Below are 23,900 nucleotides of genomic sequence, written 5' to 3' on the forward strand. Positions count from 1 at the left end.
TCACTGTTCCAGGGGGCTAGGCCGGGATACGTGAGGGTATGAAAATGATCTAAAAATCGTGCTTGGAGGAGCACAGCTAGGAGAGTTCTCAGCAGTAGGTGAGAATGAACCGCAAAGGAGAATGGGGACAGATTTCCACACAGGGACCAAACAAAGGGGGCTTTGCACCAAATTGTGTGTCTGCACAAGACAGGCAGCTGCAATCACTTCTCCTCCTGGGGTGTGTGTTTAAAAGCAGGCTTCTCTAAGTCTGGGAAATTTGGTAGCGCCCTTGTCAATGAAGGGGTTAAAAGAGGGAGAGCCCAGCCTCCATCAAGTTTGGCTGTAGTGTGCGAAAGGGCCAGCCCCTGCTTCCTTTAGGGCTGTGTCAATGTAACACACCCTGCCAAGAGGATCAGCCAGCCCCACTGGCTGCAGCTGAGAGGAATAATGGCTGCCACTGGAGTGCTCCCCTTTATCAGGGGGGTGGATCTGAGTGGGAATGACTTCAAGGTAAATCAGGGCCCCCCTTGAACTGGGCTGGGTGGGGGGAGGGGAGTTTAATTCTGGGGCTGGGCTGTGGGCAAAGCCCAGGGCTGGGAGACAGACAGGGAGGTGGCTGGGCAGCTCCCAGAGTCTAGGCCCTGCCTGCTTCCTGCATGGCTAATTTTAGACAGTTGCTCACCCCTGTGGCTGCACCGTGGGGCCTGAGATCATGCTTTGAGCTACTGCGGTGGGTTTTTATCCTCCAGAGACCTCCCCCAGGGATTGGAGCTGTGCGTGCCTCTGTTGAGCTGATTTTTGAGAGAGGAGGAGAGGCTGTGTTTAGTTGTTAGAGATGCCTGGCAATTTCAGAGCCCCTTTCTGGGGCCTGGGGGGGGGGGGGGGGGGGAGATGTGAATGGATCCCATGGCAGGCTGAAAAGCACGATGTACTGTCATGTTGGTTCAGCTCTAGGCTCTTATTAATGGCTGCATTGATGAGACTTGGCGTTTGCCTAGCATTTTTAAACCAGGGCTCCATGCACTGAAACGAATTAAGTCTCCTCATGATCCCTGTAAAGGGGGCAAGTTTGTAAAACAGCGGTTCTCAACTGGGGGCCGCGAGCAGGTTCCAGGGGGTTTGCCAAGCAGGGCCAGCGTTAGACTTGCTGTGGCCCAAGCCAAAGCCCCACCATATGGAGCTGAAGCCCGGGTCCTTGAGCCCTGCCCCCCGGGGCTGCAGCTGAAGCCTGAGCAACTTAGCTTCATGGGGCCCCTTGTGGCGTGGGGCCCGGAGCAATTGCCTGGCTTGCTACCCCCTAACGCTGGCCCTGGCTTTTATATGCAGAAAACCAGTTGTTGCGACACAGATGGGCCGTGGAGTTTTTATAACATGTCCGGGGGGTTCTGGGGCACAGAAAGAAGAAGGGTGAGAACCTCTGATGCATCCCAGAGAGATGAAGTGACTTGCCCACGGCCACGCTGGCAGAATTGGGAATGGAACCCAGGCACTGTTGTTCCCAGTACCCTGCTCTAATCCCCCAATCGTGTTTCCTCCTTGGTAATGCTGCTCTTCTGAGTTATATTTCTCCGACCAGGGGTTAAGATGCTGCTGGGTGCTGCTAGTCCTTTGGCTTTGCTCGCAAGTCAACCCTGTTTCCCTGGGCCCATTACTTGCCCTTGGCCACGGGTGATTTTGCTTGCGTACGCGAGACATAAATGACTCCCCCCAGCTTTGCCCCAGTGGTGTGACATGACTGATATTTGGTGCATGCATAATTTGACTGTGCTACTAAGGAGCTTGACCCCTGGGATGAAGCAATGTGCTACATTTATACTGATTCCTACCCTCCGTGAAACTGTAACCAGGCCGGGCAGATAATGAGCTCACGCTGGCCCATGCCAGTCGCTGCATCTGAGGAGCGGGATTGCTGTTCTGCTGGCCCTTGATGGGGCCCACAGAGACTTTACCTCCTCCGAGGTTAAAATTCAGGCGCTTCCTTTGCGATTACCTCCCCCCCACACACACAACAACTGAGCCCTCCCATTCCAGTGTTGGCATACCTGACCTGGAAGGTAGTTAAACAAAATAATAGCCACTTAGGCCCTGATCGTCCCAGCGGTTCCATGCAGGTTCCCGTTGGTATGACTGGGGACGGGCGCAGGGGTCTGTCCTGTGAGGTGGCTGGCAGGGTTGAGGCCTCCGCCTGTTGCTGGAAACCAACTGCTAAGCCAGCCTGTAAAATGCAGTTGCACAATCTGGGTTAAGCAGTTTGCACATTAGAGAGGCCTTTTGTTGCAGGTACGAGCCTCTGCCCCTCCCCTCCCAGGATGGGGCTCTGGAGGCTGGGTTGTTCTTTAGAAAGCAAATCCTCTTCCTGACAGAGGTGGCAACATGCCTGCTAAGGCCATGATGCTTCAGGGACCGAAACTCATGCATGACGTGTCACTCATGGGAGCAGCTCCCTCGAAGCCAGTGAGCAGGCTCTTGTAGAATGAAGTTACCCGTATGCTTGGGCCGCTGCAGAATCAGGGTCAGCTGGTGTCCATTCATGGGATTTATGCTGCCTCCAAGCCCTGTCATCTTGCGTAACCTGCCTGACCATTTCTCCATTCACACTCTGCCATGGAGATGTTCCCCTCCTCTGTGTCAATTCCCAGGGCAGATCCTAGCTGGGCAAGTGTGCACTGGGGTAGTTTCTCTAAAACCTGTAGACCAGGTACCTGTAGCCACCAGTGCTCTAAGCTAAGAGGGCAACCGTGATCCTCGGCTGCATAAGCAGGGAAATAAATCATAAGCAGGGTGGTGGAGGGGAGGGGTCGAGAGCCGCACAGGAGGGACAGCAGGGGGCTGTTGAGGGTGCAGGTCCCAGGGTAAGAATCCCATGAGGGGGCTGCAGGATGTTTGGGGGAGGGGGGAGCAGGGGCTGAGAGCCCTTGAGGTGTGGACAGTGGGGTGCGGCTCCGAGTCCTGTCCAGCTGTCCCTGTGACGATCCGATGTGTCAGCCTCATGGTAACTGCGATGTCCAAGTGCATTTCATTGGGGGTTTGTTACAATAAGGCATACGCTGTCAGAACGGCCTGTCGCCTTGGTATGTTTGACAGGGATCTTGGCAAAGAGGCCTGGGTTGGTTTCACACCTGGGGTGTGGTGGAGGGTGTTAAGAGCACAGAGGCTGTTTCATCTCAGGTGGATGAGAAACCTGGCAATGCCCATTTCTCTGTAGATCGGATGCCGCAACATGACTTTCTCTCCCCCTCTCCTCTCAGGGTGGCTATTTTCCTGACCACGTGAAGGCCATGACCAGCTTGCGATGGCTGAAGCTGAACAGGACGGGCCTGTGCTACCTGCCGGAGGAGCTCTCTTCCCTCCAGAAACTGGTAAGAGCTGTGCAGAAACCCGCCAGCCCTCTCTGCTGCACAGACGCTCCTCTTGGGAAGCTGGGCTTTGGGGTGGGGGTGTGAGTTGTAATGCAGGTGATCGCATGGAGCCGTTGAGCACCAGTAAACGGAGCTGGAAGGCTTCAAACAGAAAGTGCCATGGGCAGGCAGTCCCACCCAAAAGCTTCCCCTACAATCATCCCCATCATAATACGTAGTTTTTAACTCGTGCTTTTCATTTATACCGTCTCAAAGAGCTTTGCAAAGGAGGTCAGTGTGATTATCCCCATTTTACAGCTGGGGAAACCGAGGCACGGGGAGGTGCTGTGACTTGTCCAAGCTCACCCAACAGGCCAGTGGCCAAGCCAGGAATAAAACCCGTGCGGCTTGGTCTGGTGTCCAGGCGTGCGCGCACATACACTTTAAGGGTGACCTGCAAAGGATCTTCAAAACCTGGGCTTGCGTCTTTTCTTTAGCCAAAGTGCTCATTAGATGTTGGAATGAAACCAAGAGAGGAGTCCCCCGTGCAAGGCGCTGCACAGTCCTTCTCTCGCTCTGCTGGTGGGCTTTCACTATCTTGTGATAAAAGGAATGTGGTGGATTCACCATCCCTTGAAGTCTTTTAAGTCCAGACCGCGCATCTTTCTAAAAGATAACTTCTGACTGAGCTACAAGAGGTGGGCTTGATGCGTGAACTGCTCTGTGGTATTGTGAAGCCTGTGTTCTAACTAGATAATTCCAAGGCCTTGGAATCTGTGTCATAACTTCACTAGTTCTCCACAGAGCCTTCTTTAGTAGACAAGATCTGAATATCTAGTGGTGTGGGCAAAGGCAGCTCCTTTCCAGCCTGCTTCCTACATTATAAAGAAGCAAAAATGGACTCAAATCCCAATTATTTTTTTCTTTTTTTCAAATCACCTTTAATGGAATCCCGTCAGGTTAAAACTCTCACTTCTAACCACGCCCCCAATAACTCCCATGACCTGTGTGACTGATGCTGTCCTAGATGTTAGTCTAGCGGCTGCGTGCGTGGCTTGACCTCACGTGACTAGTCTTAGGGATGTCGATGCGATGACACACAGGGGTCAAGTTAAACTTGCTCATCAGTGTTTGCAAGAGGGAAGCTTTTGCTGATTAAAGTGGAGTGAATGTCTTTAAACCAAATTCACCAGTCCTTTGATTTCTGTTTGTAACCAAACTAAAAATAGTTCAGTCAATTTCACTTTTGTTCTTTGCCTATTCAGTTTGTAGTCAGCTTCACTTAGAGGTTCCCCTGCGGTATCTTTATACCTAGTTTTTAAATAGTGCTTTTTGTCCATAGAGCTCAAAGAGCTTTACAGAGGAGGTGCTTCTCTATCCAAGGCATTTATCTTAGCCGCCACCCCCCCACAGTCTTTTAATGTATTTATCCTCACATAGCTTAGTGGTTTGAGCATTGGTCTGCTAAACCCAGGGTTGTGAGTTCAATCCTTGAGGGATTTAGGGATCTCGGGCAAAAATTGAGGATTGGTCCTGCTTTGAGCAGGGGGTTGGACTGGATGACCTCTTGAGGTCCCTTCCAACTCTGATATTCTATGATTTATATTAACACACCTGGTGGTAGGGAATCTGGTAAACTGAGGCACAGAGACTGTGATGTGCCCAAGACTGCTCAGGAAGTCTGTGGAATAGCAGGGAATTGAAAGAACCTGGATCTTCTGAGTCCTGTTGAGGCCACCCTGCCGCTCAGCAAACTGCTGCAATGTTCAGGATGCAGCAGGGCGAATATTTAAAAAATAAATAAATCCCAGTTTCCATTGGAATGATAAAAGCAAATGCTGGGAACTCTTCTCTAGCATCAACCTGCCTAGTGGTGTCTAGGGCCTTTAAAAACAATGTTTTTCAAAATAAGCCGGACTGTTTGGGACTTGAACGAAGGAGCCTGCCTGTGTTCGGAGCATGTCAGTAGTAGACAGTCCCTGCCCCAAAGAGCTGGACAGTCTAAAGAGACAAGGGGCCCCCCAAGACAGGGTAAGGGGCAGAAGGCTCAAGCAGAGTGAACGGCAGCAAACGGCATGGCAGTTCCATGGTTTCTTTTCATTGTGTTTGTAACCAGGCGTTTGTTCTTTGCTTTCCAAACAGGAGCATCTGTCCGTGAGTCACAACAACCTCACCACGCTCCACGGAGAGCTCTCCGGCCTGCCATGCCTCCGGGTGAGTAACCCGTGCCGCGTCCCTCTGTCCCCCAGCACCCTGCTGCCCTAGGGGAGAGCGCTTCTCTGCAGATGCCCGGCAGCCAGCCCCTAGCTGCTGGCATCTCCTCTCCCACTGATCAACATGAACCCGCCCCGGACGTGTCTATTGGACAGATCCCAGATTGGAAGCCCAGCTGGGCCGATGGAAGAGCTTGGAGAGCTCCCCAGGGCTTCAAGTGGCACCCGTCCAAACAGGGCCAGCGAGCTCTTCAATGTGACCTTAGAAACTTGCCCCGCTCTAGAGGCTGAATCCTCTAGCTGCATGGAAATGCTCCAGGGCTGCCTCAGCAGGGGGGCTGGTCTTGTCTGCAGTTACTGGCTTGTCCTGCATGCAGGCGTCCTGCGCTGCATCTCCTTTCGCAGTTCCAAGAGCGAGCGCCGATGCCTCCCCGGGGCCTGTGAGTGGCCGCTGTAGCCGGTCCGCCTCGCGCAGGGGAGGAGGGATTGGCTGCTCCGTAGCCGGATTCTCCCCACCCTCTGGTTGGCGAATGTTTTGGATCTGCTGCAAACCCTGAAGGAGAGCTTAGTCCACAAAGATACACCCCCCCCCCCAAATGCTTTGGTAACTTCCTGAACCACTTGCTGTTCTGTAACCCGGCCGGCTTCCTGGCTGCGGCTCCATCAAGGGGCTGGCACCCTGGGTCGCTCTCGGGCAGAGCGCCTGGCTGCCGGGGCTGCATGCCTTTTAAAGCGTCTTCTTGCCGGGGTCAGCAGAGCGATGCTGGGGCTAAATGGTTATCCCCCCTCCGGCTACCAGGGGAGAGGGGCTCTGCCTTCTGGGGCTCCCCGCCTGCGGAGGTCCGTTTCGGTGCCCATGTCGATACTGTCAGCATATGTAAGGCTTTAACCTCCAGATGGGGGTGTCACGTTACACTTGGAAACCCCTGTTAGCTAGTGGTGACGGGATGGATCACTTGATTCCCCTGTTCTGTTCATTGCCTCTGGGGCATCTGGCACTAGCCACTGTCGGAAGACAGGACACTGGGCTAGATGGACCTTTGGTCTGACCCAATACGGCCGCTCTAATGTGGCCCAGCATGGGGCACCTGTGGAGATGCAGCCTGGGGCTCTTCCCTGGGGGGGCGGGTGCCGGTGCCCTTCTCTGAGGGGGTGGGGGAGGCTGGACACCCTTAACACTCATTGGCACTGCTGGGAGCTGACAGGATTGGGCCCTTGGTCTGGTCAAAGTTTTGTCTGGTGGTGGGTCGGAGGAGATCCCTGGATGTAGCGCTGTGGCTGAGAGGCTGAATGTGCTGCTATCCACCCCCCTCCCCCAACCCACGGCTTCCCTTCCATATGGCAGGAGCTTTTCTGTTCTCTCCTCTGATCCCACCCAGCTTCTCTTCTGTCCCCGTTAGCCCTCCCTTCCACATGCTGCCTCCCTCTGCTAATCCTCCTCCTTTCGGCCCAGTGGGACCTGCTCACGTCTGGTCAGTCTTTGCCCCCGCTCCGACGCGGGTGCTGAGTCAGGGGCTTGGGAGGGCCCGGGCCGTGCCTGGATCCAGAGCCTTGACAATAAATCTCTCTTCCCCTTTTAAGGCAATTGTGGCTCGAGCGAACAGCCTGAAGAATTCAGGAGTTCCTGATGACATTTTCCAGCTCGATGACCTCTCGGTGCTGGTATGTGCTCCCTGTTCGCTCTGGTTCCCTCCTTGCTCTCCTAACCCAATCAGTGCAGTGCAACTAAAGAAGCAGAGAGATTCCAACAGCATCAGTGGGGAGGGGAAGGAAATCCTAAACCAGCATGCTCAATCAACCCAAAAGAGAGGTAGCATTGTCTAGTGATTAAAGCAAAGGGTGAGAGCCCGGACTGCAGGGTTAAATTCCTGCCTCTGCCACTGACGTGCTGTGTGACCTCTGCCAAGTCTCTTTGCCTGTCTGCACCACTTTTTAAAATGGGGATTGTACCCATCTTTCTGAATGGCTTTGAGTCACGCTTTGTTTTAAGGGCACATTCATGAATGGCTTAACGCTATACAGGCTCAATAAATCGGTGTTTCAACAAATGGCTGCTTGGTTGTTAAAGTCCAATAGCAGCAAAGGTCACTTATAAACGATGGCTTAGAACTATCTCTAACCCCACGTACTTATGTGCTTCTCCCCACCTATAGCGGGGCGAAGCAGCGTTTGATTTTTAATTTATTTTACAGTTTCAATGAAGAGTAATCAATGTTTGTTTTTAAGCATTTTTTAGATTATCAATTTAAATGATCTCAATTGTGTGAAATTATGGGGGGGTGGTGTCGGACAGAGATTAGCCAATGACCGTAGATGCTGAGATTCAAAAAGCTAAAGCCTTAGAACCGTGAAAACACAAATTGTTAACGTCCCAGGTCAATATATATAATATATAAGTAAATTTCCTTCAATCAAACTCCAGGTTCTCGAGCAACACTTTTCTGACTTTGCCTATCTGTACATTTTGACTGTTGGAAATAGTTTCCGGGTCGTTGGTGTGTGCGTGCGGTGAAATCGACGTTTACCGATACTTTCCAGTACTATCTAATCCTTCCACGCCTACCTAATACCACGTTCTACCTGATTGTTTGCAACATGCTTCTAACATCTATTAATCCTTGATTAACCCTTTACAAATGTACCCGTGCCGCAAAGTGTGACTGTTTGAGATTCCTGGATGTAAAGGCACCGTCCTGTTTACCGAGGGTGAGCCTGTAAAAAAGTGCCTAACTCCCATTGACTCTCCATGGGAATTGGGAGTGTAACTTTCTTTGGCAGGTTTCACGATCCTGGCCCTTATTAATAAAACCTGGCTGTTGTCGATAGGCCACACTCTTCCCCAAGGAACCCAGCTACGTATACTATAATGGCTTTGTTCTTGGATCTTCTTTTTAAAGGGACAGGCTGTTAACTTCGGGGCAAGGCTCTTCCTATCGGTCTGTACAAGACCTAACACGATGTAGCCTAGATCCTGATTGGGACCTTAGGTTATCAGTGTGTGTATTATGGTAATGCCCAGTTTGACCTCTGATCAGGACCTTAGGGCATTACTGTAATGCACTTTACCATAACACACATCATAACCTGCTTGACCTCTAAATTCATCTCCATTTTAAAGCTGATCTAGTCTGCTCAGGAATATCCTTGGGGATTCCTAATCCTTCTTTAGTAAACATTATGCTCTAGCTGAGAAATAAGTAAACGCCAGATAAGCAGCCATCGTTTTGGTGTGAGACCCCAATGCACATGAGCTCCCCCAGGTAGTTGGCAGCTGCCGACTCAATTAGTGGCACTGATGCCCCTCTGAAGGGAACCGATGAAGGACAGCTGCCTCTGGCTGCCGCTGTGTTGGAAATGGCACAGTAAGGGGTGTCCCTGTGGTCCGCTGGGCAGGTCGCACAAACCGTGGCTAGGTTAAAAAGACTGGAGGCCGCGTCCTGGCTTTGGATGTACACACAGATATATCAGCAGTGTGGCCCTGGAGATCCTTGCGGTGGTGGGAGGGGCTGATTTTGGCTGGGGGGGATGGGGCTGTTGCTGGGTGGGCCTCTCCGTGCCAGCTGGGATGGAGGGGTTCTCCTGACAGCTCTCTTGCTTCCCTGCCCCCAGGACCTGAGCTACAACCAGCTCACAGAGTGTCCCCGGGAGCTGGAGAATGCCAAGAACATGCTGGTGCTCAATCTCGGTCACAACAGGTGGGTCTGGCTGCTCCGGGGTTCCAGCCAAGGCTGCGTGCAGGGGTTTCCTGGGCCGGCTGCACCAGCGGGGCACGCAGGCAGGGACCCCTGGCTCACCAGGCGTGGATTTCCCTGTCAAACAAACCCCCCTCTCCGGATCTAGGGGAGGCCTGCGCCTCTGGGGGCTGGGGACGTGTGAGAGAAGGGAGGCGGAACTGACGCGAGGGGCGCTTGGAGCAGCTGGTAAAGATCACTGTGCGCTTGTCCCATGCTGCTCGGCTCCTCCACGTAAACGCCTTCCCGCCCCGGGCCGGGGAAATCCTTGGTGTCCCTGTCGGAACCCGGGAGATCCCCGTTCTGTGCGTCGCCGCCAGGATCGTGCCCCCGGCTGTGTTGGGTAACTAGGCTGGGTCACCTCACCGTTCCCTGTTGTGCCGGGGAGGGAGCTGAGAGCTCTGTTGTCTCTGAGTGGGGATCTGAGCACCTGGGTGTGTGTCTGCACCCAATTGGCGGGGGGCGGAGGGGTGACTGCTGCAGGTGGAGACCTGAGCGAGCGCCGATAACCACAGCAGTGAGGCTGCACGACCCAGCCCAGGACCCTGGCTATGTTCTCGAGCAGCTGGCCCGTGCTGCTTCCCTGGCCGAAGCTCAAAGCCAGCCTGGGGACATCTCCACGTGCTGCGGACACGTCTGATAGGGTGTGTCGACACGGCAATCTCTCCGTACCCGTCCCAGCATAGGGTGGCGCAGCTCTTCCTCCCCCTCTCCTGGCTGGTAAACCAAGCGCGGCTCATCTTTCTTCTCCAGCATCGATAACATCCCCAACCAGCTGTTCATCAACCTGACGGACCTGCTGTACCTGGACCTGAGCGAGAACACTCTGGAGAGCCTGCCCCCGCAGATGAGACGGCTGGTGCACCTGCAGACCCTGATCCTGAACAACAACCCGCTGCTGCACGCCCAGCTCAGGTAGGGGGGTGTCCCGCTGCGCTGCCGGGCGGGGGTGCAGGCTGCCGGCGCTGTTGGGGGCGGGTCGCGCTCAGGAGAGGTCCCCTTTGGCTAGACGCTCTTTTAGCCGCTCTCCTGGGCCTGGCTGGGAAGAGCCTTGTCCAGCCACGGGTCCAGTTTCTTGCCTGGTTTCTGGTTGCATCGGCCTGGGGAGGTAAAGTAGCCACCAAAAGACAACCAGAAAGGCTTTCTCCCCAATAAACGCCTGAGAACCCAGCCTGGGGGGCCCCTTTGCTCCTTCTCCAGCAAGCCCTTTTAGAAGGGACACGGTCAGCCTTTTGGGGCCTGATCCAGAGCCCCCCAGGACATCAATGGAAACCCCACCCACAGCCCTTCCGAAGCTTTGGATCCGGCCTTTAAGTGTTTAAATAAGACCAGTTTCTTGGACCTCATGGTGCCAGCCACAGCCCTAAAGACGGGTCATCTCTCTCTGCATGGCTCTGGCAGGCACAGGTCCTGTCCCCCGCCTGCCGTGAACGAGCAGCTTGGCCTCTAGGAAGGAAGGGCTGATCCGGCTCCCACGGCGCAGTCCCCCCTTGGCCTCCAGCCGGGTGCAGGGATGGCTCTTGTGGAATGGGCTCATGTCCCTGGGGAGCTGGGCTGAAACTCAGCGAAGCGAGACCACGTTTAAACTAGTCCTGGTGTGGACAAGCTGCATCTTGCCTCCTCTTGAACCAGAGCTTGGGGTCCTGCTCTCCTCCCGTCCGGGATCTCCCCTCCAGTCCCTGGCTCAGCCCAGCAGTGGATCTCCCCTCACTGCTTCTCTCTCTCTCTTTCCATGTAAAGGCAGCTCCCTGCAATGACGGCTCTGCAGACCCTGCACCTGAGGAACACGCAGCGCACGCAGAGCAATCTGCCCACCAGCCTGGAAGGCCTGACCAACCTCGCAGGTGAGCTGCCCGTTGAGTTTCGCCCCAGAGTCTGGGGCTGAGGGGGCACGTGTGGGGACAAGGTGGGCATGGGGAAACAGCACCTCTCCGGACCTCCTTCCCACTGCTGCCGTGCAACAGGGCCAGTCCAGCGACGAGTGCAGCCCGGGAGGCCCTGCATTCGGAGAAAGGTGTCCCACTCCCAGCAAGCCTTTGGCTGAGCACACGCCACCCGCATGGCGGCTTGTGTCCGCATACGGTGGCTGTCCCCAGCATTGTGTGAGCCAGCCGGGTGCATCTCCCAGGACCAGGCCTGGCTGAACCCGTCACCCACAGCGGCATCTTCCCTGATGGCAACCCACAACTGTTGCATCGTCCCTGGTCCAGCTGCTCCTCCTCCCCCCTCCATCCCACAATGCAGTGCCTTGTGTCTGGGGAAATTACCCAGAAGCCCCTGTTCCCAGTCCCAGCATGGGCAGCCCATGGCATAGATTCTCCTGCAGTCCCAGAGCGCCCTGGGACAGCCACCTAGTTAAGGTTCCTCTTGTGAACACGAGCCACATGGCTGGGTGGGGCAAGCCGTTGCAAGGATGATGGAGGCAATCGCCTTGTGTGGCTGTTGGCCCCCAAAATGGTCCTGACCCCACTGGCCAGGCTCCTATTGGTGGAGATGGTCCAGGCTCTGACCCCGGGAAGAGTGCAGCTGTTAGATGGGCTGCCTGCCTCGTCCCTGTGAAAGTGGATGCATTTAGGCCGGGACCTGCTATATTATCCTGGCATCATGTCCATGCACTCACAATTACTGTGTAACCCAGCCAGAGCCCTGGGTTGTCCATGCCCGTCAGCTGACTTGGGCCCAGTCCGGTGGGTGGCTGCCCTTCCCTTCTGCTCTTCTTCCCCAGACGTGGACCTGGCGTGCAACGAGCTGAGCCGGGTCCCTGAGTGCCTCTACACCCTCTCCAGCCTGCGCCGTCTCAATCTGAGCAGCAACCAGATCTCCGAGCTCTCCCTCTGCATCGACCAGTGGACCCAGCTGGAGACCCTCAATCTGTCGCGGAACCAGCTCACCTCGCTGCCCGTACGTAGCGGTCTCCCCCGAGACGACAGCAGGGAGCTGCCTGGCTTCCCACGGCCAAGCTCAGGGCACAGTCTCCGTGGGACGGGCCTGGTGGCTTTCTCTGGACCTTGGTCCTTGGCTTGTGAAGCTGTGAATGCCACAGCGGCATCACAGACCCGAGGGGCTGGTCCCAGCATCCTGCTGGCTCCCCATCCTCTGACTCAACAGGCCGGTGCTTTCCTTGCTGGTTCAGGCCAAGCTAAGAGCTCCTAGGGCCCCCTTCCCATAGCTTCAGCGCCCCTTGCGGTCTGTAATGGGTTTATCCTCACAGAACCCCTGGCAGGCAGATGATGGTGTTATCCCCATGGTACAGTTGGGGAAACTGAGGCATGGAGCGGCTAAGTGACTTGTCTAAGCAGCTGGCGGGATGCCCTGGACAGTAGCCCCTGCAGAGCCCAGGGGCCCAGGCTACAGCCTCCCCCTGATCTGTGGTGCGTGTGTCTCTCCGTCCCCAGTCTGCCATCTGCAAGCTGATCAAGCTGAAGAAGCTCTACCTGAACTCCAACAAGCTGGACTTTGACGGCATTCCCTCTGGCATTGGCAAACTGACCAGCCTGGAGGAGTTCATGGCAGCCAACAACAACCTGGAGCTGATCCCCGAGAGCCTGTGCAGGTAAGCGACCCGCCTGCCACCCTGGCCTGGGGAGAGAGAAGCGGGATCCCCACCCCCCGCAGCCTGGGGCAGAGTCTCCCCCAGGTGGCTGCTGTGTGGGGATAGGGAAGGAAGCCGTTTGCTCGCTTTGGATCCGAGCGGCAAGGCCGGCTGGTCCTCTCCATCCCTGTGCGCCTTCTGGCTGCCGGTTACCCACCCGCCCCAAACACCTGCAAAGGGCTGGTCTGCCCAAGAGGCTGATACCCGCAGCCATCGCTGACCTTGGTGGGGACTCAGGACCTCCGACATCAGCCCTGCTATGTGCAGAGCTCACCTGCCGCTAACAGCGTCCGCAGCCTGGCTGCGAAAGACCCCGCCCCACCCCCTGCGAGCTCACAGCCCCCTCTGAAGCCCGGCCGGGGTGGATCCCTTGCGCTGAGCGCTTGTGACTCAGTCTGGCTTCTCCAGGGCAGTCCCACTCGGTGCAGATCTCTGAGCTGCCGCCCCCTTCCCTGGCATGTCTGGGGCGGAGGGGAGGGAGAGGCTGGTGGGTGCGTTCTGCAGAGGGGAAGGAAGGGTTCCGCATTTCTTGCGGTCCAAGCTGGGCCTGAGCATAGAGCAGCGTCCGGGTGGGACGGGACAGATGGACGACACGTGGAGCAGGGAAAATTGAAGAACTCGGCTCGGGCTGAGCCAGCGTCCCCTCCACGTCCTGCGTCCCTCCTTCCTCCCCTTCTGGGCTCTGGCTCTCCTGCTTGGGAGCAGGACTTTCTGGCTGTAGTTGATCTCCTGGTCCCCCCTGCCCTGCAGCTCATCAGCGCAGCGTGTCGCGGGGGCCAGGCCTCTCCTAGCTTCTTGTCTGCCCCTCCAGGTGCACGAAGCTGAAGAAGCTGGTGCTCAACAAGAATCGCCTGGTCACCCTGCCAGAGACTATTCATTTCCTGACAGACGTCGAGGTGAGGCCGTGGAGGGACGGGCCTCTGTGCTTTGCCGGCGCCCTCTGGGCAGATGTCCCAGGCCCCGTCCTTCCGTGGGAGCCGGTCCCTGGGGGGATCCATGCATCCCAGGGCAGTGTGGGCTGGTGTGCGAGCGGAGGGCAAGGCTCCGCTCTGGACCCCTCTGCGGAGGCTCACCCCACCAGCAGTGCCAACCTGTGCTCCCCACCCCGGATGGGCTGGGTCTGACACAGGGCAGCGGGGAGGCTCTCTACGCCCCTGGCCAGCCATGTGGTGACCTGAGTTAATGTACTGGGTCGGGATAATCCCACTGCACAAAGGTAGGAAACTGTGAGCCTAAACCCATTGAGGACGTGGGCCGGAGGCTCTAAGGGGTAAGACCTCAAGCCATGCAGCAAGGCAGTGGGACTAAACTAAGGCACTGTGGGGCTCGAGCTCCATGCCCAGTCCTACTGATCGTGCTGCCCCTCGCCCTGGCTCAGCACATCCCTGGCAGGAGCTGCTCCTATGGAGCCAGCTGAAAGCCCTTTGCTCCCTCTGCCTCCCGGCGGTTCGGTCTGGGGCGCCCAGCCAGGCCTAGTGAGCTGGTGCCATGCTGAAGGGGGTTATGCCGTGCAGCACGAGTGAGTGGGGAGATCCTGGATCACCCCTGCCTGGCGCAGAATCCCTGCCCGCCGGGCCTGCACTGAGGGTGGTGGAGAAGCCCCCCGCCGACGACCGGTGCGTTCGGCGAGGGTCCGTTTCCGGGGTTGTCTGATCTGTTCTGAATGGTGCTTGGCTGTCCATGGGCTCTCCTGGCTGGATTAAGCCTGTGCCCCTGGACGTGGTTTTCGTGTTGGCAGGGGAGGGCGTGGCATCCCAACCCCCAGCACCTGGGAAACAAGTCACGTTAGCCCTGCTGAACTGTAGCCTTGCACCATCAGACACTGACCCTAAACCCTGATGGGGCACGGGAGGATCCCCGCCCCCCACCAATGCCGCCTGAGCTCTCCAGGGCGAAGTGAGAACCAGCTGGTGCCCAGATCGCTCATGTGGCTGGTGTTGGATGACCTCTCTTTCCCATGCCCCTGCAGATCCTGGACGTCCGGGAGAACCCCAACCTGGTGATGCCCCCCAAGCCGGTGGACAAAACCTCTGAGTGGTACAACATCGACTTCTCCCTGCAGAACCAGCTGCGCCTGGCTGGCGCCTCGCCCGCCACCGTGGCCGCAGCTGCAGCAGGTGAACCAAGGGGCAATGGGGGGCGGGGGTGTGGCAATGTCGCATCCAGCTGAAGCCTGGCTCCTGGGGAGCTGGGAGGACTGGGAATCCCAGACGCTGGCAGCCGAGTCCCAGAACCCGAGGGCTCCTGGCCATGCGGTGGCATGTCTCTGCTGCCGCGGGGCCGGCACTGCCAGGCAATTCCCGCCTTGGGCTGAGAGCGCCCCGCGGGGTAGGGTCTCCCATCCAGCCAGTTGCCTAGAGTAGGTGTGGGTGATTTCTGGGCTGCGATCACACACGTTGCCCGTGTTCCCAGGGAGCGGCACGAAGGACCCCACGGCCCGCAAGACGCGGCTTCGCAGGCGCAAGGACTCAGCCGCGCAGGACGATCAGGCCAAGCAGGTGCTGAAGGGGATGTCGGATGTGGCTGAAGAGAAGAACAAGAAACTGGAGGTAGGAAGGGGTGGGGTGGGGAGGCGGGTGCCGTCTGTCTGTCTATTACACACACCCCTTTCTCCATCTCGGCTCCCTCCCTCCCGCAGCCCACGTGCGTCCACCCCCTTCCCGAGGCCAGTGCCGGCGCTCAGTGCCTCTGCTCGTCCGGCCCTAGCTCTCTCCCGATGAGCACCCAGAAATGGGGGCACCCGCCGGTAGAGGCCGCTCCTGAGAACGCAGGCCTTGCTGTCTTGCCCCCGGCCACGGGGGAGAGTCCACGTCATAGCCGGGATCAGAACTCGCAGCCTCGTGTATGGTGTGAGCGTGGGGTTCAGAACAAGGGCGTCCGTCTGCAGAAGGCACTCTGCCTGCCAGGCGTAAGGACTGACCAGGCCTTCCTGGGCAGCTGGGCTCGGGACTGTCCCGACCCAGCCACTCCCTGGGTGACTGAGTCAAAGCTGCTGGCGTCACTCCCGTGAGCCCTGGTGGAACCGACGCAGCGGGCTGGATCCCGCTTCTGCCTTGCGCGTGGCCGGCCAAGCTCCGGGCAGGAGCCTCGATTGCTGGGGACGGCGCCGGAGGCCCAGCGTGAATGTCGGGTCCCAGCCCCAGTTTGCTCCTGGGAAGATTCTCAGCGTCTAGGGACACTGTGTGGGGTCGAACATGGCTCAAGGTTTAGGCCTAGGGCTGTGAGTGGAGAGAAGCCAGGCCGCTCCTCACTGCCCTCTCGTCCCCCGCACCCGACAGGAGAACGGGGACATGAAATACACGGACCCGAAGACACGCCGCTGGGACCAGAGCCTGGAGAAGCCCCAGCTCAACTACTCGGAGTTCTTCACGGAGGATGTGGGGCAGATCCCCGGTGTCTCCGTCTGGCAGATCGAGAACTTCGTGCCCACCCTGGTGGACGAGGCCTTCAACGGGAAGTTCTACGAAGCTGACTGCTACATTGTGCTGAAGGTACCGGCGCTGCCCTGCCCTGCCCTGCCCTGCCCCCATGCCTTCCTGCCGGGTGCCTGGAGCGTGACCCAGGGCCTTGAGCCCCCAATCCCCTGGGGAAAGTGAGCATGGAGCAGCGCGGTGACTCGCCTGAGGTCAGGCAGGACTGAATTGGGAATAGGGCCCAGGAGTCCTGGCTCACAGCCGCCCCCGCCCAACCACTAGGCCATGCTCCCTCCCAGGTGCAGATAGTACACTGGTCTGCAGGGCGTCCTGATCTCCTGCTCTAGCCACGCTCCCTCCCTGGGTTCAAAGAGGTTTAATACTGTGGGCGGAAGATAAGACCAGGCAAAATCCGAGGTCCCAGCCTCTCGGGGCGAGTGACAGTCTGAAGGGAATCATAGAATATCAGGGTTGGAAGGGACCTCAGGAGGTCATCTAGTCCAACCCCCTGCTCAAAGCAGGACCAATCCCCAACTAAATCATCCCAGCCAGGGCTTTGTCAAGCCTGACCTTAAAAATATCTAAGGAAGGAGATTCCACCACCTCCCTAGGTAACGCATTCCAGTGTTTCACCACCCTCTTAGTGAAAAAGTTTTTCCTAATATCCAACCTAAATCTCCCCCACTGCAACTTGAGACCATTACTCCTTGTCCTGTCATCCGCTACCACTGAGAATAGTCTAGATCCATCCTCTTTGGAACCCCCTTTCAGGTAGTTGAAAGCAGCTATCAAATCCCCCCTCATTCTTCTCTTCCGCAGACTAAACAATCCCAGCTCCCTCAGCCTCTCCTCATAAGTCATGTGTTCCAGCCCCCTAATCGTTTTTGTTGCCCTCTGCTGGATGTTTTCCAATTTTTCCACATCCTTCTTGTAGTGTGGGGCCCAAAACTGGACATAGTACTCCAGATGAGGCCTCACCAATGTTGAATAGAGGGGAACAATCACGTCCCTCGATCTGCTGGCAATGCCCCTACTTATACATCCCAAAATGCCATTGGCCTTCTTGGCAACAAGGGCACACTGCTGACTCATATCCAGCTTCTCGTCCACGGTAACCCCTAGGTCCTTTTCTGCAGAACTGTTGCCTAGCCATTCGGTCCCTAGTCTGTACCAGTGCATGGGATTCTTCCGTCCTAAGTGCAGGACTCTGCACTTGTCCTTGTTGAACCTCATCAGATTTCTTTTGGCCCAATCCTCTAATTTGTCTAGGTCCCTCTGTATCCTATCCCTACTCTCCAGCGTACCTACGTCTCCTCCCAGTTTAGTGTTATCTGCAAACTTGCTGAGGGTGCAATCCACACCATCCTCCAGATCATTTATGAAGATATTGAACAAAACCAGCCCAAGGACCGACCCTTGGGGCACTCCGCTTGATACCGGGAATGGTTCCCTCATCCCAGTCACCCCTACGTGGGCTCCAGCTTCCTCCCATGCTGGGGGCCCCATGCTGTGCCAGGCTGCAGGGAGCCTCCCAGGGTCATGTGGGTAGGTGGGGCTCCTGCGGGTGGCCCAGAGAGCAGGGAAAGCCCCCCCACCCCCCGAGTGACCCACTTGGCTTCCTCCAGCCCCACCGACGGCTCTGCCTGTTGGCGTTTCCCCGCAGACGTTCCTGGACAACAACGGCTCCTTGACCTGGGAGATCTACTACTGGATCGGGCAGGAGGCCACGCTGGACAAGAAGGCCAGTGCGGCCATTCACGCCGTCAACCTGCGCAACTACCTGGGGGCTGAGTGCCGCACCATCCGGGAGGAGATGGGGGATGAGAGCGAGGAATTCAGCCAGGTGCCTCCCCCCTCGACCGACCTGATGACCCTCCCACCCCCATCTCTGCAGCTACCAGCTCCTCCGCGCAACCCCATACAGACAATCCACCCCTGTACAGACCCCCCCCCTTCCTTCTCCAGCTGTCCCAAGGCTGGAGAACTTGGCAGTTCCAGGTTCCTTGCGACAGGGCGCAGCCCCCTGCAGCCAGCCCTCGCCCTGGCGGGAGGGAGGCACAGAAGCCTTTTGCTGCGGGCTGGCCGGCTCCCAGCTGACCCCTTCTCCCTACCCTAGGTGTTCGACCATGAGATCTCCTACATTGAGGGGGGCTCGGCCAGCGGCTTCTACACCGTCGAGGATGCACAGTACATCACCAGGTAGGGGGGCCGCGGGTTGGGGGTGCTACCGGCCACAGCCACCCTCTGCGGCGCCATGATTACGTGGCGTGCAGACACAGAGAAGCTGCCTGGCTCGGGCACGCCAGTCCTGGACACATGCCCAGAGGATGAGCTTCTCCAGGCCCTCTCTGCTCCCCTCGAGCAGGAGGCCTTATGAATAAAGTGGCTGTCACCATGGGTGCCACGGAAAGGTCTAAGCCCATCTGGAATCCGACAGAGCGCTTGAGGTGTTCTATTATCTTGTGGCAGTGAGTTCCAGAGGCCAAGCCACCCCTTGATCCACTCTGAGCGCTTTGCTGCCCAGTCCTGTGGGGCGCGCTGCCACCCTGGTGCCCTGTGGGGGCAGGTTCTCCTCAGGCAGTGGGCTCTCTCGTGACCCCCCCCCCCTTGCGTGCTGCGTGTCCTTGCAGGCTGTATCGCGTCTACGGGAAGAAGAATATTAAGCTGGAGCCCGTGACGCTTAAGGCTGCTTCGCTGGACCCCCGGTGAGTGCGGAGGGGGATTGGGACGCTCTGCAGACACACGGCACCCAAGTCCGTGCCTGTGGGGCACGGGGACTGGCCTGCCAGGATAGGTGAGGGGACCTACAGACCCCTGTCCAGGAGTGGAAGCTGCAGGGATCGTAGTGATTTCACTTGCCGGGACCGGAGCCTGCAGTGTTAACACCAGGGCGGCGGGCGGGAATGCCACGTTGGGCCCCGTGTGTGTCAGCAGAGGCTCTCGTCACCGCCCTGGGTTGTGGATATTCGGCTCCATTCCCTCCTCTGCACAGGTTCCCTGGCTGACCATGGGCGAGGGCCTCTCTCGGCCTGTCCCGTCTGGGCAGTGGGCCTGCGAGCTCTGCCCTGCCTCCCGCGGGCTCGGGGGTAAACACCTTTGTTGCTGGGAGGGGCTCAGGTGCTGCGGTGACGATGCAGACCCCTCCAGAGCTCGAATTGCCCGCCCCTGCCAGCAAACCAAGCCATTGCTGTGCTTGTCGGAGGCCACTGGCCCAGTTGCTCTCTCCTGTCCCCGCTGCCCCGAGCAGCTACCAACTTGGGGTCGGGGGTGTCTCTGCCACTGAGCCCCCCTCTCAGCTCTTGGATTCAGCCCTGCTTGGGGTCCGCGGTGCATCACACTGACCCCTCTTTTCCCCCACCCAGGTTCGTCTTCCTCCTGGACAACGGCCTTGAGATCTCCGTGTGGAGGGGGAGCCAGGCCACGCTGAGCAGCACCACCAAAGCCAGGTACCGTCCGCAGAGGGGCAGCTGAGGGGGCAAGGCAGGGATGGAGCCAGCGGACGCTGACACTGGGGGGCGCCGAGTGCGCTCTGCCCCCTTCCACAGCTCGCAGCCGCTGCTCCCGCTCCAGCAGCACCCGTCGGGGAGCAGGGTGATTGCCACACGTGCCAGCTGGCAGCTCGCCTGGCCGGACGGGGCAAAGCCTGCTCCCTAGCCGAGGGGATGTGTGAAAGGCACCCGCTGCCGCTCTGGCATCACAGGACCTGGCTGCCACCTGCCCTCCCTTTTGCCATCATGGGCAGTCGCAGGGCATGGCATCCCCCTGGCCTCCCACCTGCCATCACGAGGCACGTGACCTCCCACCACCTTCCCTTCCCCCTGCCATCGTGGGCCAGGTGGCCCTTCCTCCACACTCGCCTGCTGTCGCAGGCCAGGCCTGGTGCCCCCTGCTGCTCTGTGAGCCCCGCCTGGCCCCAGGAGCGCGGCTGGCCTGGAATCTAACTGGAGTCTCTCTGGCCTGCTCCTCTCCTCCGAATCGTCCCGCCCAGGCTCTTCGCTGAGAAGATCAACAAGAACGAGCGGAAAGGGAAGGCGGAGATCACGCTCCTGAGCCAGAGCCAGGAGCCGCCCGAGTTCTGGGAGGTGCTGGGGGGCCAGCCCGAGGAGATCAAGGCCAACGTCCCTGACGACTTCCAGCCAGCCAAGCCCAAGCTCTATAAGGTAGAGACCCCTTCCCGCTCCGCGTGCCCCCAGGGGGAGTCTCTCTGTGGCAGAGGGGTGCTCGTGCCCTGTGACTTGTCTCTGCCCACCCCCTCTCATCCCTCTCCTCTCTCCTCGGCTCAGGTCGGCCTGGGGCTGGGCTACCTGGAGCTGCCCCAGATCAACTACAAGCTCTCGGTGGAGCACCAGAAGCGGCCCAAGGTGGACCTGCTACCGGAGATGCGACTGGTATGGTGGGGCGGGGTGAGGCGGGCCAGAGGCGGAGGGGTCTGTTCCACCAGGCTGTGTGCCATACGCCGCACCCGGCTGGGGAGGGGCTGTTGCCCGCTAAGGCCACAGGGGCTGGGTACGTGGATGGAGGATCTGAGATTTGCCGGCCCTCAACCGCCTCCTCCCCCTGCCCCTGTTCTCGCCAGGCTCCGGAGTGGGAAATGGTCGGGAGTTTGGGCCCTGCTCGAAAAACTTCTCCCTCTTGCTTCAGCAGTGGTCGGAGCCCCCGAGCTGGAGAGCCGTTCCCTGGGGCAAGGGCCCGGGCGGCCCCCACCCAAGCGGGAGAGCTGTTCCCCGGGGCGCGGCCCCGTTCTCCATCTCCAGCCCAGTGGGAGGTGGGGCCTGTCAGGAAACCCCCTCCGTTTTGGGGCGGGATGCGGGGAATCAGGGTGGGAATCTGAGCTTGGGCCCTACTCCCAGCTGGAGGATGCTGCCAGGGCCTGTCCCCGAGGAAGGGCGAGGGGCCGGGCAGCCCTCTCTGTGAGGGAGAGTTATCTGAAGGTGCTGGGCTGGCAGCCTGCTTAGCCCCCCCCAGGTCCTGCTTTGGGTGTGGAGGGGGAGATCACAATAGGGGGCAGTCCCCCCTCCCCCCGCCCACTCAATCCCTCCTCTCCCGCTTGCCCTCCAGCTGCAGAGCCTGCTGGACACCAAGGCCGTGTACATCCTCGACTGCTGGTCCGACGTCTTCATCTGGGTGGGCAGGAAGTCCCCGCGCCTGGTGCGGGCCGCGGCCCTCAAGCTGGGGCAGGAGTTGTGCAGCATGCTGCATCGGCCCAAGCACGCCATGGTCATCCGCAACCTGGAGGGCACCGAGTGCCAGGTACGGGGGCTGCTGGGGCCCGGGCTCGCCTTGCCCCACGGGGGTGGCCAGCGGAGCTGCGCTGGGACTGGCTGGGGAATTCGGGTCTGGCCAGCTGGCACCCTGGAGTGGCCCGACCGGGCTGTGGGGTGGGAGAATCTGTCTCGCTTCCCTTCTAGCCGTGCTGGGAGCTGCCCTGCGGGGAGGCAGGGGGGCCGCGCCCCCCGGGAGAGGCTGAAGCGCCCCGTGCCGGCGTGTCTCTCCTCCCTCCCCCCGCAGGTGTTCAAGGCCAAGTTCAAGAACTGGGACGACGTGCTGAAGGTGGACTACACCCGCAACGCGGAGAGCGTGCTGCAGGCCAAGGGGCTGGCCGGCAAGGTGAAGAAAGACACCGAGAAGAAGGATCAGATGAAGGCTGACCTGACGGCGCTGTTCCTGCCCCGCCAGCCCCCCATGGCGCTGACGGAGGTATGACGCGGGGGTGGAGGGGTAAATGAAAGACCCTCAGGGGAGTCATCTGGGCCCGCCCTTCCTCCTGTCTGGGTAGGGGTGGGCTGGGACCTTCTCTGCCAATGCAGCTGCCCTAGGCTTCCCCTCCTGAGTCCTTGGGCACCAGCATTGTGCCCCCTCCAACTGGCCATGGGGCAGCCAAGGCTGGGGTGGGAGAGAGAGAGGGTGTGGGCTGGTCCCACTGCATCTTGCTAAGTCAGCGGTTCCCAAACTGGGGTTCGCAGAACGTTACAGGGGGTTTGCCAGAAAAATTTCACTAAGGGTGGCCAGAGGACCCCGGGCATTGAGGGCAGCAAGTGGGACCTGTTGCAGGGCTGGCGGCCCGAGCCCCGGCGGTCAGCGGGGCCGGGCGGTCGGGGCTGGCGGCCCGAGCCCCGGCGGTCAGCGGGGCCGGGCGGTCGGGCTCAGTGGAGCTCAGGTGACCGGTGGAAGCATTGGCCCCAGCCTCTGGGGCCCTGGATCTCCCCTTATTTGGGAGAGGGTGTGGGGAAAAGGACATTGCAAACCCCCCCCCCCCCCCCACACACACACACGCAATTCTCAGGACCAGGACTGGCCCCAGGGCCCCCTAGGCCGCCCTGCAGAGCGCTAACTGCCTCGCCAGCTTGCCACCCGTTGCAACGTCCTCCTCAGTGTGCGCATCTCTTGGCGTGGGGCGCAGGCAGAACAGCTGATGGAGGAGTGGAGCGAGGACCTGGACGGCATGGAGGGCTTTGTCCTGGAGGGCAAGAAATTTGCTCGCCTGCCCGAAGAGGAGTTCGGACACTTCCACACGCAGGATTGCTACGTCTTCCTGTGCAGGTAACACCCTCCCCTGCCGTCTCTGGGCAGCTCTTGTGCCCCCCGCCGCCTCCTTTCTCAGCTGTAAGAGCCCCCGTCCCTCTGGGCTGATCCTCTACCATCGGCCCCCTAAGCTCCTGAGTGGGTGTGACCTGGGGCTGGGAGAGCTCTGGGCTATGGTGGGACTGGGGCTGCCTCCCCCCCCCACATCACCGGGATTCCCCCCCCCCCCATGCCGGCAGGTACTGGGTGCCGGTGGAGTACGAGGACGAGGCAGAGGAGAAGAAGAAGAAGAAGAGTGGCGGCAAAGGGGACGGAGAGGGAGGGGAGGACGAGGAGGAGGAAGATGAGGAGGAGAAGCAGCCAGAGGAAGATTTCCAGTGCATCGTGTACTTCTGGCAGGGGCGCGAGGCCTCCAACATGGGCTGGCTCACCTTCACCTTCAGCCTGCAAAAGAAGTTCGAGAGCCTCTTCCCTGGCAAGCTGGAGGTGAGCTGGGAGCCTGATTTCCTCTGTCCCCAAGGGCCGCACCATGAGCTGGAAGCCTGAGCACCCCTCCGCTCTCAGGACCCAGACTAGGAGTCCCAAGGCCGCTGCCCTATATATGCCCTCCCACGGACTAGGAGTCCCCCTTCCATACAGCCCCATGGGCCATACCACGAGCTGGGCTGTAGCAGGTGAAATCCCATTCCCCAAGGCCATCTAGTCTCTCTGCTGCGTGGGGCACCCTACGGTGGGCGAGTGGGGACAGGACATTACTCGCCCTTCTCCCAGCTGCTGGGCTCAGCCTTGGTGCCAGCAGGTGCTCCCGTTGGCTGGGGCAGGCGATGCCGACCTGCCCTGGCTAACAGCAGAGGATCCAGTCTGGCTCCTGCAGGAGCCCGTGAGGGTGACGCAGGCCCAGCCCCGTCCAGCTGGGGGTCCAGGCAAGTGGCTGGAGCATACAGCTGAGCCTTCATGGGGTCAGGTGTGCTCCTGCACTCACCTGCAGGGGGCAGCCTGAAGGCAGGGTCCCCTTTGCCCATAGGTACCCAGGATGCTTTGCTAGCTGATGGCTCTCCGTCACTCGACGGGTCTGCACATGTCCCGGGGTCCCCTCTGCCCGTAGGTAC

The 23,900-nt window shown here is 59.0% G+C and overlaps 1 protein-coding gene across 4 annotated transcripts in view; it reads left to right on the forward strand.

Moving 5' to 3' along the window:
• The first annotated feature begins 338 nt into the window (after positions 1–338).
• FLII (FLII actin remodeling protein) overlaps positions 339–23,900 on the forward strand; it is a 28,586-nt gene continuing 5,024 nt past the window's right edge. Inside the window, exons 1-23 of one of the 4 annotated variants that reach the window (XM_073361808.1) lie at positions 343–492; positions 3,231–3,341; positions 5,463–5,534; positions 7,115–7,195; positions 9,143–9,228; positions 10,018–10,179; positions 11,005–11,108; positions 11,990–12,165; positions 12,660–12,817; positions 13,668–13,752; positions 14,826–14,973; positions 15,269–15,405; positions 16,135–16,347; positions 17,933–18,112; positions 18,386–18,468; positions 18,900–18,974; positions 19,632–19,715; positions 20,258–20,429; positions 20,553–20,657; positions 21,328–21,519; positions 21,778–21,966; positions 22,670–22,809; positions 23,031–23,277. In XM_073361808.1, coding sequence (XP_073217909.1) covers positions 430–492; positions 3,231–3,341; positions 5,463–5,534; positions 7,115–7,195; positions 9,143–9,228; positions 10,018–10,179; positions 11,005–11,108; positions 11,990–12,165; positions 12,660–12,817; positions 13,668–13,752; positions 14,826–14,973; positions 15,269–15,405; positions 16,135–16,347; positions 17,933–18,112; positions 18,386–18,468; positions 18,900–18,974; positions 19,632–19,715; positions 20,258–20,429; positions 20,553–20,657; positions 21,328–21,519; positions 21,778–21,966; positions 22,670–22,809; positions 23,031–23,277 — 3,063 coding nt within the window. In that variant the 5' untranslated portion in view covers positions 343–429. Of the gene's footprint in view, positions 493–3,230; positions 3,342–5,462; positions 5,535–7,113; positions 7,196–9,142; positions 9,229–10,017; positions 10,180–11,004; positions 11,109–11,989; positions 12,166–12,659; positions 12,818–13,667; positions 13,753–14,825; positions 14,974–15,268; positions 15,406–16,134; positions 16,348–17,932; positions 18,113–18,385; positions 18,469–18,899; positions 18,975–19,631; positions 19,716–20,257; positions 20,430–20,552; positions 20,658–21,327; positions 21,967–22,641; positions 22,810–23,030; positions 23,278–23,900 lie in introns of those variants that run through there. The other 3 variants (XM_073361810.1, XM_073361807.1, XM_073361809.1) reach the window with 3 other exon arrangements.

This window comes from Lepidochelys kempii, chromosome 10 (genome assembly GCF_965140265.1).
Source record: "Lepidochelys kempii isolate rLepKem1 chromosome 10, rLepKem1.hap2, whole genome shotgun sequence".
In the NCBI taxonomy this organism is placed as follows: Eukaryota; Metazoa; Chordata; order Testudines; family Cheloniidae; genus Lepidochelys; species Lepidochelys kempii.